This window comes from Nicotiana attenuata, chromosome 7 (assembly GCF_001879085.1).
Source record: "Nicotiana attenuata strain UT chromosome 7, NIATTr2, whole genome shotgun sequence".
Taxonomy (NCBI): Eukaryota; Viridiplantae; Streptophyta; class Magnoliopsida; order Solanales; family Solanaceae; genus Nicotiana; species Nicotiana attenuata.
The window spans coordinates 25,129,769-25,144,885 of NC_031995.1; the positions used below are offsets into that span (position 1 = coordinate 25,129,769).

The 15,117-nt window shown below is 37.2% G+C and overlaps 1 protein-coding gene across 1 annotated transcript; it reads left to right on the top strand.

Annotated features, from left to right (window-relative positions):
* On the top strand, window positions 963-2,857 carry LOC109228834 (peroxidase 3-like). The gene is made up of 4 exons (XM_019394064.1): window positions 963-1,273; window positions 1,574-1,771; window positions 1,986-2,148; window positions 2,255-2,857. The coding sequence occupies exons 1-4, from the start codon at window positions 1,058-1,060 to the stop codon at window positions 2,671-2,673; spliced, it is 996 nt and encodes a 331-aa protein (XP_019249609.1). The 5' UTR covers window positions 963-1,057; the 3' UTR covers window positions 2,674-2,857.

Sequence of the window (15,117 nt, forward strand, 5' to 3'; positions counted from 1 at the left end):
CCTCGGCCGCATCATTCTCCTTAATTTCTCATTGTGCTAAATTCCCTTAGGGCAAATTTTAACCTATAGATGTGTAACTATTAGTGTCAACTGTACTGACTTCTACAATTGTATCAACAAAAATTTATCAACATCGGATGTTTATATTAATCCAATTAATACATCAATCTAATAAATAAATAACACGTGTACTCTTCACAAACATAATTATCACTAAATAATACTCCACTAGTTAACTAATACACATACTCACCTTAATATATTAGTAGTAAATTAAGATAGTTTGGTATAAACACTCGATTTTCTTGTCATAAAAAAAACTAGTGGACTTTAATTTGATTCTCTACAAATTCAAAGAACTGATTGTCACAAAGAAACTTCTAAGAAAGTACGTTAATATGAGGTTGGTGGTTTCTGGTGATTGGTGAAGTTGTTAGCTTTAATACTGCCATGCTCCAACTTTTTAATCCAAAATCCAAACTTTTTTTATATCTTTTGACTTCGAACTAATATTACAAATTTTAATCCCCACATTGGGGTACTAATACCAAATACTACCTTATACTATCTCTTAATACACAGAAAAAAAAAGAAGCAGGCCACCTTTCCCTCTATTAAAATAACAAGAATATGAATAGGTATCAACTTGTATATATGTCAACTATTGAAGCAGGTATTACTACTCGTTATCATAAGAACTTGGGACTCCCATGCACCATTATGAGGGTGGCTATATCTCCAGGAGCAGGTACTAATAACCATGATTATTATTAGAGTTTTTGAAAAAGAAGATTAGTTTAAGCGTCTAATATATACATATGTGAGAGGTTGGTCAGTATGATCATGACATTTGAATCTAACTGAATGAAAGAGACAGACTATAACATTTTCTTATGTAATAAAAAAGATGGAAAATGACAAACTAACTCAAGTTAGCTAAAACAATGTGCCTATAAATTCTCTCTGATCCGTTTGGATTAGATGTGTGCAGCAACTCGAACAAAGAAAGAGAGACATCTTTTAATTCAAAGTTTCAAAAACAGGTGTAGTAATTAAAATGGCTAAATTTGGCTATTCGGGTAATTTTCTAGTGTTATGTATTTTACTAGGAATAGTTGGTTCTAGCCATGCTCAGTTACAGCTCAACTTCTATTCCAAGAGCTGTCCAAAAGCAGAGAAGATAATTCAAGATTATGTGCAAAAGCACATTCCAAATGCTCCATCTCTTGCAGCTGCCTTGCTCAGACTGCAATTTCACGACTGCTTTGTCAGGGTAAGTGTTTCACATGTATGCAAGCTCTATATTCACTCAACAGTTACTCCCATTCTTGAAGGGCAGCCAGGTGAACCAAGCTTCCGCTGTGCGCGGGGTCCCGGGAAGGACTGGACTACAAAGTTCTATTGTACGCAGCCTTACCTTGCATTTCTGCAAGAGGTTGTTTTCACGGCTCGAACGTGTTACCTTCTGGTCACATGGCAACAACTTTACCAGTTGCGACAAGGCTCCCCTTCACTGCCATTCTTGAAGTAGTGTAATTATTTTTTTTTTTAATCTTCATTTGGGATTTTACAGGGTTGTGATGCATCTGTGCTTCTGAATTTCACTTCGAGCACGAAAAACCAGACTGAAAAAGTGGCTATCCCTAATCAAACACTGAGAGGCTTCTCATTCATTGATGATGTGAAGAAAGCAGTTGAAGCTGAATGCCCTGGAGTTGTCTCTTGTGCTGATATTGTTGCCTTAGTTTCTAGAGACTCCGTTGTGGTCACGGTAAGTACAAAACTTGAACCAACTTGTAAACTAGGTTCCAACTTGTCGGACCATATTTGTTTATGTTGTATCTTGCCTAGACCAATAAATAGAGCTGAAGTTATAGTTAAAGTCGCTAATAGCAAACTAGAAATAACTAGTTATAGTAAGCATAAAAGGGAATAAATTAAAACGAAATATGTTCTTAATCTCATTTTTCTTCTTTGCATGATAGGGAGGCCCTTACTGGAATGTTCCAACTGGTAGAAGAGATGGAAGAATATCTAACGCGTCCGAAGCCTTGGCAAACATTCCTCCTCCAACTAGTAACTTTTCCAGTCTACAGACATCTTTTGCTAGCAAAGGTCTTGACCTAAAAGACTTGGTCCTATTGTCTGGTAAGTCTAAATTAGTAGTACACATTTCTACTTCTCCCTATATTAAGATCTTCCATATATTTAATTAGTTTTTCTTAACAAGAATCATTATTATTATTGTTATTAGGTGCACATACTATTGGAGTTTCTCATTGCTCGTCATTTTCAACACGTTTATACAATTTTACTGGAGTTTTGGGCACACAAGATCCATCTCTAGACAGCGAGTATGCAGCTAATCTTAAGGCGAAGAAATGCAAATCAATCAATGACAATACCACGATCGTTGAAATGGATCCTGGAAGTTCCAGCGCGTTTGATCTTAGCTACTTTAAGCTTTTGCTAAAGAGAAAAGGGCTATTCCAATCTGATGCAGCCTTGACAACAAGTGCGACAACAAAGTCATACATCAACCAGCTAGTACAAGGATCACTCAAACAGTTCAACGCTGAATTCGCTAAGGCCATGGAGAAAATGGGCAGTATTGAAGTCAAGACTGGCTCTGCTGGTGAGATTAGGGAGCAATGTGCATTTGTGAATAATTAAGAGCAGTCTTTGTCTTTGTTCCCATTTTCCAATATTATTGTGTTTGTGTTTGTGTGAAACCTTGTGATTTTAGGAAACATTGTGTGTATCATGTATCTTGTTTTTTGTTGTACTTATTCCAATTTATTCTTGTATATTGATGGTTTTCTTGAAATAAAACTAAGATTCCCAGAGATGATTTTTATGGTTTGCCTTTCTAACCTTTCTTCTTCGCCACTGGTCAAATCTGATCCAAATAGATTGGAGAGACAATTACCAGGCAACGGGGGCTGAGGACTGACAGGCATCTAAGCTGTCAAGTTTCTGAAATCTTAGGCGAATGCTACGTTGGTTCACTTATGCTCTTTGACCATTAGGTCAATACTCAATTAAAAATAATGATTATTAAATTCCACGTGGCAACTTCTTATTGGTTGAAATTAAAACATCTAACCTATTAAAAAGACCTACCCATATCTACATGTTTTTCGAACTAACCCGCCCCAAAATACTAATCCGACCCGAATAAAAAGTTCAACTAAAAAAACTGATGGCGAATTTTTGAACAGCGAATGGAAAAAAATTACTAATAACAGAGGAAGTTTGATGACTTGAATTTTTTATAGAACTGCAATGAAACTCGTTCGAATGATTAGTTTTTCTTTGGCAAAATTCATTAGAAGTTTAAGGAAACATTTTGAGTGCTAGGTTACAGGATACGTCACCATATCCCTGTAGTATAGCGTTTCAGCGTTGGCGAATTTTTCGTAATTGTTACGATGTGGAAGTATAATTATCCGGTCTTGGTTTTATTTTGATTAGCTAAGTTTATTTGAGATTATAATCAGTGATGCATTGTGGTTAGGAAGTGGGGCATTTTTTTTAGTTGAACTTTTTATTCGGGTCGGGTAGTGCTTCGGGCTGATTAGCTCGAAAAACGGGTAGATATGAGTGGGTCTTTCTAATAGGTTAGATGTTTTAATTTCGACCAATAAGAAGTTGCCACGTGGATTAAAAATAATAGTTATTTTAAATTCAGTATTGATCTAATAGTCAAAGGGCATAAGTAACCAAAAAGGTGGATGAAGGGTATTTTTAGCCCAAAAGAGATCGTGTGTGATAATGGTCCGCAATTCATAGGGGCACAAATCACAGAATTTTTCCGAAGTTGGCAAATTAAAAGGATTACCTCGACACCTTATCATCCAGTGGCCAATGGACAAGCTGAATCAACAAATAAAGTTATTATCAACAACTTGAAGAAAAGACTAGAAGAATCAAAAGGCAAGTGGCCAGAGGTGCTACCTGGGGTCTTGTGGGCTTACCGAACAATAGCAAAAACAAGTACGGGAGAGACACCATTTTCACTTGTGTATGGTGCTGAAGCCTTAATTCCAGTTGAAATTGGGGAGCCAAGTACGAGATATACTCAAGCTACCGAAGAATCAAATGACGAAGAGATGCAGGTAAATCTAGATTTGCTTGAAGAAAGAAGCGAAACTGCTTTATTAAGGATGGCATCGCAAAAATAAGTTATTGAGCGATATTACAATCGGAAAGCTCGTCTCAGATACTTCAAGATTGGGGACCACATACTCAAAAAAGTTTTCCAATCCACAAGAGCAACCAATGCAGGAAAGTTAAGTCCAAATTGGGAAGGGCCTTACAAGATTTGTGGTATCGCAGGAAAAAGAGCATATGAGCTTGAAACCATGGATGGCAAGATTCTACCCTCGAGTTGGAATGTTGTTCATCTGAAAAAGTACTATTTATAAGGGAAGGAAATACCAACGGTCAGGTATCCTCACTTACGATTTTTGTTTTTGAATTGATAAAGTTATACTAACAATTTTAGATAATAGGCAAAAAGCTAGCCCACACCAAATGATGAAATTAGACCTGAAAGACACACGAAAAAAATAATAATTCCCGGTCTAGGGTTGCAACTATTCTGATGGAAATGTAATGGGTTAAGCAAGTCTTCATCTAAATTATACCTCCGAGTCCCGTATGTTTTTCCTTTTCAGGAAAAGGACCGCATGGAAGGAATAATGAAGTGCTGGAGATTTCATACTTCAAAGCTCAAACACTTGGGGGACTATATAATATACATATAATATATGTATAAGGAAGGTAAAGAAGACTGGAACAAATAAATTTTAAGTCAAGCCTAAAGTCTACTCAACAAATATCAAGTTCAGAGCAAAGTCACGAGCCAAAAACGCAAGCCTGATTTAAAAACCTGCGAAGAATACACTCGTAGATGTAAATTTCAAAATCTTACGAATGTTTAGGTTAAAGACAGTATTTAGTTATGGGTCATAAGGAAACCCTTGGATTCTCTTTTTTACAAATCTGTTGTAAAGAAAACAATTACGGAAGAGTTATAGATGATACTTAAATACATGTAAGGTATTATTTAGTTTGACAAAGTTCGAATGAAATAAAACTTTTCTCAAAGTTATTCCAAGAAACATGTGTTTTCCTATTTCTTCTTTCGTATGTTTACACCATTTGTGAAGTTGAGACGTCTTCTTCATTAAGTGTCGTATATAAAAGGGCTCTCTTTTATAATTCGTGCTTGGTTCAAAAAGCCACGAAATAAACAAAGCATTTTTAAATGCGAAAGGGTAAAACAAAAGCTCACATATTAAAATTGAAGTGGAAGCAAGACCCTAAACTTATAAAGAAACAAGGCAAGGGCAAATCATTAAAAGAGTATAACAGAAACTCAAGTCAAAGGCATCATAAAAAGTTGAAGCAAAAACTTTATAATATTTTAAAATATTTAGTTAAAACTAAGTATGAACTTAGTCCTAACTTGATTGTCATTATAGAAATGCCCGAAAAGACCTGAGGATATGTTGTTACCAAAAACATTACCCCTAAATGGGACCAGGGGTAAAACCGCCAAATGTTCCACCAAAAAAAAGAGTTAAACTTCATAATCAAACTTTCACTGTGGAGCAGGTTCTGAAGAAGATTTTAAGGTGACATCATCAGCAGCAGAAGGCTCAACTTGATCAGAAGGAGCTTGGACATCCACCACACCAGAATTAGCTTCAACATTTTCGGGAGTATCATCCATGAGTGAAGAAAAACTTTGGCTTTGTTAAGTTTTTTCAATGGTCTCCTTAATCTTTGTTAACTCAGAGTCCAAGTTAAAACCTTCCCGACTTACCTCCATAAGAGTATCATGGCGCGTGTTCAAAATGGCCCAACTAACTTTAACAGCGGCCTTGTCTTCAAGAGCTTCGTAGTCTCTTTCCCAATGATCAATTTCACTCTTGAGCTCCTCCCTCTCAGCTAATGCATCATCGTAAGAAGTCTGTAAGGGGGCAAGCAAACTCTCCAAAAACTTAACCTTATCGGAAGACACTCGGAGATCTTCTTGGGTCTGGTGAGTGTTTGAACAAGCTCACCAGCATAAACTTCTTTCTCATTCAACAGGGCCTTCAGACCTCTGATCTCTTATGTAGCTTTGGAGAGTTGTTCAGCAAAAGACGACTCGGGAAGGTCCTTATCCTTGCCCGCTTGGTTGGAAGAAGCTTTCTCAACGACTAGCTTCGCTGCCATGACTCTTATCTGCTGCTCCAAGGTACATTTGTTCTCTTCTAAAACTTCCATCTCAAGCTGGAGGCTTTCATACTGCTTTTTCCAATTATCTGCCTCAATCTGGTAATCATGCATCAATTGCTCCATATGGGAAACCCTTTTCATCATCTCCGTGCCGATGAGATTGATCTACACAAAGAAAAAAGGATAAGAATCCTAATAGAAGGAAAATGATATAAGATATAGAAAGGAGTCTGTACCTTCAATGATGTTTGCACGATGTCGTTCATCCAAGTCAAAGAACTATGACTTTCTAGCTTGGACTTTTCAATCGGACCAATCAAGGGTTTTAACCATACGTCAGCCTGGCCTGACTTCTTCAGAAGATTACCAACCGCAGGAACTTCAATGGTAATTTGCTTCATTTCCCTGCTTCCATTTGAAGAACCAATTTCAGTACGAGAAATATTGGCAGCAGGGACAGTTGAAGAAGTCATAATAGCTTCAGGCGAAGCAGAAATAGCAGTAGTAAGAACAGGCAAATGGCATTCCATTGGGACAGATACAGGAAAGGAGGCAAGAGGTACTTCCTCGGACACCAAGTCAAAGCTTTCATTATCAAACCCGCGTGAAAAGAGGTGTTCAGCAGAGTCACGAGGTGCCATGGGCGTCTCTTCATTAGAATTCACTAAAGTGGCTTCAACAGGCTCGGTCACGGGAACAGAAAGAGGAGGAGGAGTAACTTCGTCATCCAAAATGACGCGTCTTCTAGCCCGCGACTTTCTAACCAAAGAGCTTCCATCCCGCTCCTCTTCATCTTCAGAATCCTGTGGTCTGTCAGCTTTTCTTTTCGATGAAGAACTCAAGATTATCTCCTGAGCTCTTGCCAGAGAAAGTCTAGAAGCTGCGATTGACTCAGCACTTACGCCACGAATAGGAAACCCTGATAAAAAGAGGGGTTAAATAAATTCTAATGAAAGAATGAATAAAAAATAGAAGGGAAAGAATAAAATTTTTACCGTGAGTCTTAACCTTCCAACCAAACCTATTCGAAAGGTACTTTCAAGAGCTAACTTCCATCGGAGCAATTATCAACAATTTTTCTACCCAACCACGGAATTGGGAATCTCTTCAACAGTTCCCATGGTTGCTGAAAAAGAGAAGTGAAACAGTCACGAGAAGTACAAACTCTTAAAGAAAAAAAAAAGAGAAAGTTGTAAAGAAAACTTACGTGTAAAATTCCACTTCTCAGAGAAGGGCATATTTTCTTCACCTACTAACCCTTTCGTAGGAGCAGCAACAAATTGGGCGTACCAGCCTCAATCTTTATCGTCCTCAGGACTGACTAAAACTCTCTTACTCCTCGCCACCAGAGTAAAAATCCCATGACGGAATAACTTAGGGGAGTAGAGATGGATTAGATGAAAAAAAGGTGAAAGGCAATTGAGCCAAATTAGCCAAATATCTTAAACATGCAACAGCCCTCCATACAATAGGGCCAATTTGTCCTAAACACACATTGAAGAAGCGGCATAATTCAATAACGACTAGATCAATAGGGGGTCTAAAGTCCAATGTAAAGGGGCACATATACACAAAAGAAAAACCAGCTTTGAAAGAAGTGATCCTTTGATTTGCATTAGGGATCAGAATTGGGAAATCAAACTTCCAATGACAATGTCTGCGAACAAAAGAGATCAAACCTTCAGTAATTTATGAAGGGTAAACATCGGCATGATCATGAGAGGACATAGATGAAACCTGGTTTCTAATTGATTCTCTATCAGTATAAAAAGAAAGTTCAGAAGGGATAATCTCGTCTAGTGTAGGTTCACGGATTGGCTCATTAGAATCTCTACTTCTGGCAAAAGACCTATGTGGAAGAGAAGCCCTAGTCCTAGAAGATGAAGGAGGGGTGGAACTAGGTTGAGAAGAAGAAGAACCTCAAATAGAAACTGACCCTAAACTACGCAGCCTACCCCCTTTCCTGCTTCTAGTAGGAGTAAGGGGAAGTTCATCTACGATAAGACTTTTTGAGGATCAGGGTTTGAAGAAGACATAACTGTACGAAGAAGAAGAGAAGATTGAATGGCCAAATACGGAACACTTTTACATGAGAAAAAAGACAAAGGATATATTTATACTCAGAAGCAACCGTCAAACACAAAGGTAATGATGGAAACGTCATAAGGAAAACTGTCACTTCGTGATTGATGTAACCGTAAAAAAGCCCTAAAAGGCGCTGAGGAGTTATAGAACCAATCATAGGGCACCACGCGTCACACGTATTAAATGGAAGTGGCATACGAAGTGTCAGTTCAGAAGAAGGTATAATGGTATGTGGGAAACGGCGGTAAAATTCCCGCTTTAATGAGATCCACTTCCCAAATATTCAATTGTTGAATAAATGGCAAGTGGGGGGGACTATCTGTATTGGGGGAAAATCGATATTACACTTAGAATTAATTATGTGGCTGACATGTCAAGACACGTGGATTTATTAATGACAGTTGGCAAAGAGTACTTAAAGAGACACGAGTCTTATTAGGTACGAGCGAAGTATCATGAAGACCAGAAGGAACAGTCACTCGGTCCTCTTGATAATTTGAAGAGACACTGGTGGAATGAACCAAGGCAACAAAACGTATAGATCCGTAATGTTTGTAATTAATGAGCGTAAATGATAGGGAACGTTATAGAATCTTCACGAAACAGTTACGATTGCTAATTATAATATTTTATTAGTGTCACTAAATGCTCATAATGACTCTATTATGAAAGGAAAGAAACGTGGTACTTGGAAATAACTATAAAAGGGAGAGAAGTAACATTTATATGGGGACACTGATGATTATTGAAATATACTTATTTACATTGTTTATTCGACTACTTCTCAGTCCGATTTTCTTTTATTGTTATACAATTATTTTCTTTTATTTGATTATCAGTAACCCGAGTTCTTCTAAAATTACGCTTTGACCGAATTTCCTATTTTTTGGTTAAACAGGAATCGTTACAATTAGTATCAAAGCCGACGATTCTCGGCCCCAATTCCACTACCACGTTCAACCAGAGTTACTATCAATACCGCAAGTCATGGCTTCTGCAGTCATGACTGATTTCCATTTTTGTGGTTCACCAAATTTATATAGTTATGAGTATTACCATGGGTATTCACATCCTTACTCGTATCCGATTTCATATGTTTATCAGGTTGACAACACCAATCCGGGATGGTTCAGTGGTGTCGATGAGTACCTCGGCGTTAGACAACTTGCTGAAGTCTTTTGAGACTAACGAAGCAACTCCAGAGAAGGTGATTAATTTAGTTCATTTTCCTTCTGTGATGGATTAATTTGGTTCTATATCTTTCGAAACCCTAGCTCCCGAATCAGAGAACTCTGATCACACAACATTTTATGTACCCTCTCGATACTCTAAGAACAAAAGAGGTGCCATCGGCGGCAAGAAGAAAGCTTGGAGGAAGAAGCGCAAATATGAGCTAGGTCGACAATCTGCTACTGTCAAGCTTTCAAGAAAAAAGAGGTCCAGGAGAGTTCATGTACAAGTTAGCAATGGTGACTGGGCGACCAAATTTTCTGTTGGCAAGAAAATATTGAAAGAGGACCAGCATTTCATTGTGGAAGGAAATGGGGAAATTGATGTTCAGGTGTTCGATAAAATTTCTTAGAGGGAGATAATCTTTGTAATGGATAAGCAAGGAGATGATAGTGTTAGGAATGAGTCGCTGGAGGTCGAAGAAGATTTTGAAAGTGTGGAGGCGTCTCTATTGCTCTTGCCGTGGGAGAGGATTTATGCACTAATTTATAGTGACTATGAGGCTCATTGGTACAAATTGATGGTGGATGGTGAGGGTAAAGTGATAGCACATGAAGATTGTTGAACAATGAGCATGTGAAGGCAACGTTCAAGCTGTAGTTGCAACATTCCAGCTAGGATCCAGCTCATCTTAAGTTAGTTAAGATATTAGAGGTGTATGTGTAATAGTTAGTTAGTTAGTTATAACTATAAATACACTGCACATGTAGTAGTTAGTTAGAGATTTTCATTTTCCCTCATTCTCAGAAATATAGAGCATTTCTGCTTTTCTCTCGACTCTTATCTTCTTCTCCTTTGTCGTCTCTCTAGCTGCAAACTCCATTTCCATGGAAGTTATCAAAGACGATGAAAACTTTGAATGTAGTAGAGATGTCTCTGTTGACTTTGCTGGCATCCACGAAATAGGAGACACTTTTGGAGCCAATTCATCGGGATCATGTAAAAGTTCCACCTTTGTTGATAAGATTGAGGATAACATGGTAGATGAAATTCTTCTGATTTTGGAGATAATGAGGTTGTCGTGGAAGGTGATGAAGAAAAATAGGAAGTAAAGAAAGTAATTTTGGAGAAATTGGAGAGAGTGTTGTCTTTGTTGCAGATTAGTGGTATGATTTATGGATCTAGACAGTCTAGAGTTGAGGAAACTGGTTGTATTTGATTGAGGAGTATGAGAATTATGCTTTATTTGCGCTAGGTCAGCCAGTACATGCTCTGTGCATGAACACTAGTCACGATTCATCTACAGTTGTGGAAATTTCCTTGAGTGCTTTGTATTCCAAGTTTGGTATGGTTGAAGGTATTTACAGTTATTCTAGAATTTCAAGCAATCCTGTGTTTCTTTTCATTTGTGACATACTTCGTTTCACGTCCGAAGGTTTTGGGAGCATTTGTGGTTGGATAAGAGGTGGTGGAACATCACTTGTTGATTTCCTACGCAGAGAAGGACAACTAAATTGTCCTCCAAGTCATTTCAAAAGGAGTTCTCTAGTGAAATATTGTCTTACTGGCGGTATCAAGTGTGGACTTGCTGATGTTGGTTTCCCTGCTTTGGGAGATTCAGGAGCTGGTGTGGAGGCTTGCTTGCTGATTATGGAATTATTTAAGTAGTGGTCCATATGGTTTTCTGCTTCCAATTTCTAGTACGCTGATAGTTCCTCCACTGCTGTTGTAGTTGGTTCAATGTACCATATTGTCATAAAAGAAACTGCAAATGGCACTAAGCTGGTAACAGCTGATGCCTTTGTACTTGGCCACTACACTAATGGTCAGTTTCCAACAGTTAGCAAGGAATTTGATAAACACATCCTTTACACTATGTTTATGGGATCTAAATATAGTTTAGAAGGCACAATAGCTCATGTTAGTTTGTATGACTCCATCACACTATAGAGTACCTGGTCCTCTATGAGTTTTCACAGTGCTAACTACAGAACCAGTATGTAAATGAGACATAGGATTTTTACGTGAAAAAATCCTACTCAAGGGGACAACAACCACGACCTACACTTGTAGGCTTTCAACTTCACTAACTTGTAAAATACCTATTACAAGCCACTTTGTAATGACTCCATTATAAAGAATTCAACTCAACTAACTTGTGGTACTCTTACCACAAGCCACTTTGTAACTCCCTGGTTACAAAGACTTTCACTAACTTGTGATGCTCTCACCACAAGCCACTTTGTCATTCTACTGTTACAAAGGCTTTTGACTAATTTGTGATACTCTCACCACAAGCCACTTTGTCACTCTCTAGTAACAAAGACTTTAACTTATGACTAAACCTAGTCACAACATAAACTCTGAGAGTTTACGAATTTTACAAGAGGTTTCCTAATCCGCATAATCATTCTGCGGGCCGCAGAGTGAGGCATACTTTTTGGCCAATTTTGAGNCACATAACAAAGACTCAACAAACCTAAGGACTTAAGATATCTTCAATCTTGGATCCGGTCCTTGAGGTTGCTGCAGCTTTGTTCTTGAGAGAGTCTGTTGCTAGCACTTGAGAGAATGTTTTCTTTTTGATTTGCAAGTGCTTAACCGATCAGATCCCCTGCCAGGTTGTTATACTACAAAAGGCATTACCATGGTGATGTCAATTCACAATGGTGATGTCAAATCTTGGTTAGTACATGCTTTTTCTCAATGGAAAGTGACTGGTGCACTGTTGCGTGTACAGTTGCAGGCAGTCACTTTCTGCAGTTGCTTTCCAGCTGTGTAGTTGACTCATAATTCTGTCAGAGAACCCTAAGGGACCAGGTCCCTGTTGTGTTCCTCTTTGTACAGTTGCGGATAGTCACTTTCTGCAGTTGTGTTCCAGCTGTATAGTTGACTTGTGCTTCTGTCAGGGGAACACCAAGGGATCAGGTTCATCAAAACATAGATTAAAAGACCTTAAGCCCATCAGCTCAAGCAAAGGTGTTGGCTGGAAAGATTGAATTTATTGGTCTCCTTATGGATTACAGTAAAAAAAATGGTTGGATAGAAAAGGACAAGTACTTGTTTGATGAGATATGGTATGAGTCCATAATGGAGGTCTCATTGACAAAAGATGACAACAGTATTACATTTCTTTATTTTATGGTCTTCAACAGAAATTAAGTGAAAGCATCTTGGTGTATGGTGGTGACAATTTTGCTGAACTAATTCCTGTTGATAGCAGATCTAGACTTAAGAGGAAGCATACTTGTTCCAATTTATTCTTGTATTTTGATGGTTTTCTTGAAATAAAACTAAACTCTTCAATTCATTCAAGGGCATATAACAGAGTAACAGTACATTCACTAATAGATAAACTATCTGCAAATCATTCAACTGCATAATAACAGATTAGCAGTACATTATAGATAAACGGAGCAAGTTCAAGAAAACACCTATACTACAATTATACATTCCTTCACATTGTCGGACTAGAACCTAAATTCACTACTCCTTTCGTGATGCAATTAACATAGAATTATTTTTCTGCTGATGAGCTTCACGCCAACGTTTGTGCAGCTTCTCTTTGGACTCTACCAATTCCTTCTTTTTGGACTCCAACTTTGACAAAATGTGGGGCAAAACATGTTTGGGATCTTCCCTCAGTCTTTTTATAATAAAGAAACTTTGTTCTTTGTATTCTTTCCTAATGCAGCTGCGACTCACATCACCCACAAATTTGTCAACAATATTAATGATCTGATGTTGTTGTGTTGAGTGTATCAAGATTTTCATTAAAGCCTTTGCAGATTGCAAGGTTCTTCTCACATGGGACAAGTGAATGTCAATTTCAGACATCTCTTCTTCCATTTGCAAGTAAATAATTTTTTCCTCTGCAGTTCTCTGCCTTTCGACTTTAATTTCTTCACTACGAGTACTCGGTGAAGATACATTCTCTTCCTCCTTTTTCCTCTTCTTAATTTTCAAAACTGACGCAAACTCATCTACCAAATCTTGGTTTTCATCACCAAATATTTTCGCAATTGTATGATAAACCTCATTATTGGAAAGTTTACCCTTTTTGAGTGACTTGACAGTTTCCAAATATGCCCTAATAACACCTCTATTATCATCAAATCGTCTCTCCAATTTGTTCATAAAATCAATGCACGTGTGTAACTTCTTCATGTCAGCAGCAACAAGATTCCTCTTTCGGGATTGCCGAGGTTTCACTGAAGGTAAAGTTTCTTGCAATTCTCGAGGCAAGAACGTACGATAACCAGTTAGCAAATCTTCATGCGATTGAAACAGAGTTTCCAACTCTGACACAACAGCAGAAACATCCAATTTTTTAGTTACATAACCACTCATGACTCGGAGGTAGTGACCATAAATATTTGGATGTGATTTCACACGTTCAATGAATGAGTTTGCGGCGGCTTCAACACCAGGAAATACCATTGTTTGTTCTTTGGTTAATATGATGTTTTAAGTTTGATTGCAGTGAATGAATGGTTGCTATTTATAAATATGGAAGTGTAATTTGATTGTGAATGGGAAAATTGATAGTTCTAGTCCTAATGGAACTAGGATTAAAAATAGTAATCCTACTTTAAGTTGGAAAGTTGATATTTCTAGTCCTAATTCTATTTCACGTGGGAAGGTCTTCTGGATGTCCTCCTCAAACTTGTGAGTAGGGGTGGCAAACAGGCGGGTCGGGTTAAATATGGGCAGGTCACAGGTAATTAATATAAAAAACGAATAAATTATCCTATCTGACCCATATTTAATACGGATAAAAAATGGGTTAATATGATCACTTTTGGAAAAATTCTTAGTCTTCCAAACTTGAGGAACCCCTAATTTCAGGTTTTACAAATGTAGTAAAAGTTAAATCAATTAGTTATCCATTGGTTACCTATTTTCTAAGTGGATAATATGGTTCTTATCCATATTTGACCCGTTTTTAAAAAGTTCATTATCCAACCCATTTTTAATGGATAATATATTAATATGGGTGGATAACTGTTTTCTTTTAACCATTTTACCACCACTGCTTGTGAGACAAGGATGAATGTAAATAATTAACGTCAAGATCTATTACACTATTAATTTTTATTTGAAATTATTCTTTTGTCCATTCACTTAATTTTAATTTTGACTTGTCTTAATATATATTCAGCCGAATAATTGGATAATTTGGTGTTTTGATGATTTCTACCTTATTGACGACAACTTCTGTATTTATTATTACCTTCATTGTTGCTCATCCAGTAGATATTGATGGTATTTATGAACCTATTTCATGATCTTTACCTCACGGAAACAATATTATTTCTAGTGCTATTATTCCTATTTTTGTAGTTATAAGTTTATATTTTTACCTAATCTTGGAGGCGACATCCTTTGATAAATGGTTATACAACGGTGGAATGCTTTTAAATGGCATACCTTAATATAATGCACCTACAAAAAAATGTAAAAAATAAAGTAGGTAAATTTTAAATGTTACTGTTGCTAATTTGATCTATTATTTCTTAAGATGAAAATTGTAAATTATTTTTTTATAAAGGAGCTAGACATTTTTATACAACAAATTAGAATCCTATCACATTAGTATTTCTCTTTGTTTTAAAAATGAAGTACCAAAAA

What these genes read in the sequence shown, in the direction of transcription:
- LOC109228834 (XM_019394064.1), top strand. Translation starts at nt 1,058, where the DNA reads ATGGCTAAATTTGGCTATTCGGGTAATTTTCTAGTGTTATGTATTTTA. An exon ending in TTCACGACTGCTTTGTCAGG is followed by an intron (nt 1,274 to 1,573) that starts GTAAGTGTTTCA and finishes GGGATTTTACAG; the next exon opens with GGTTGTGATGCATCTGTGCT. An exon ending in AGACTTGGTCCTATTGTCTG is followed by an intron (nt 2,149 to 2,254) that starts GTAAGTCTAAAT and finishes TATTGTTATTAG; the next exon opens with GTGCACATACTATTGGAGTT.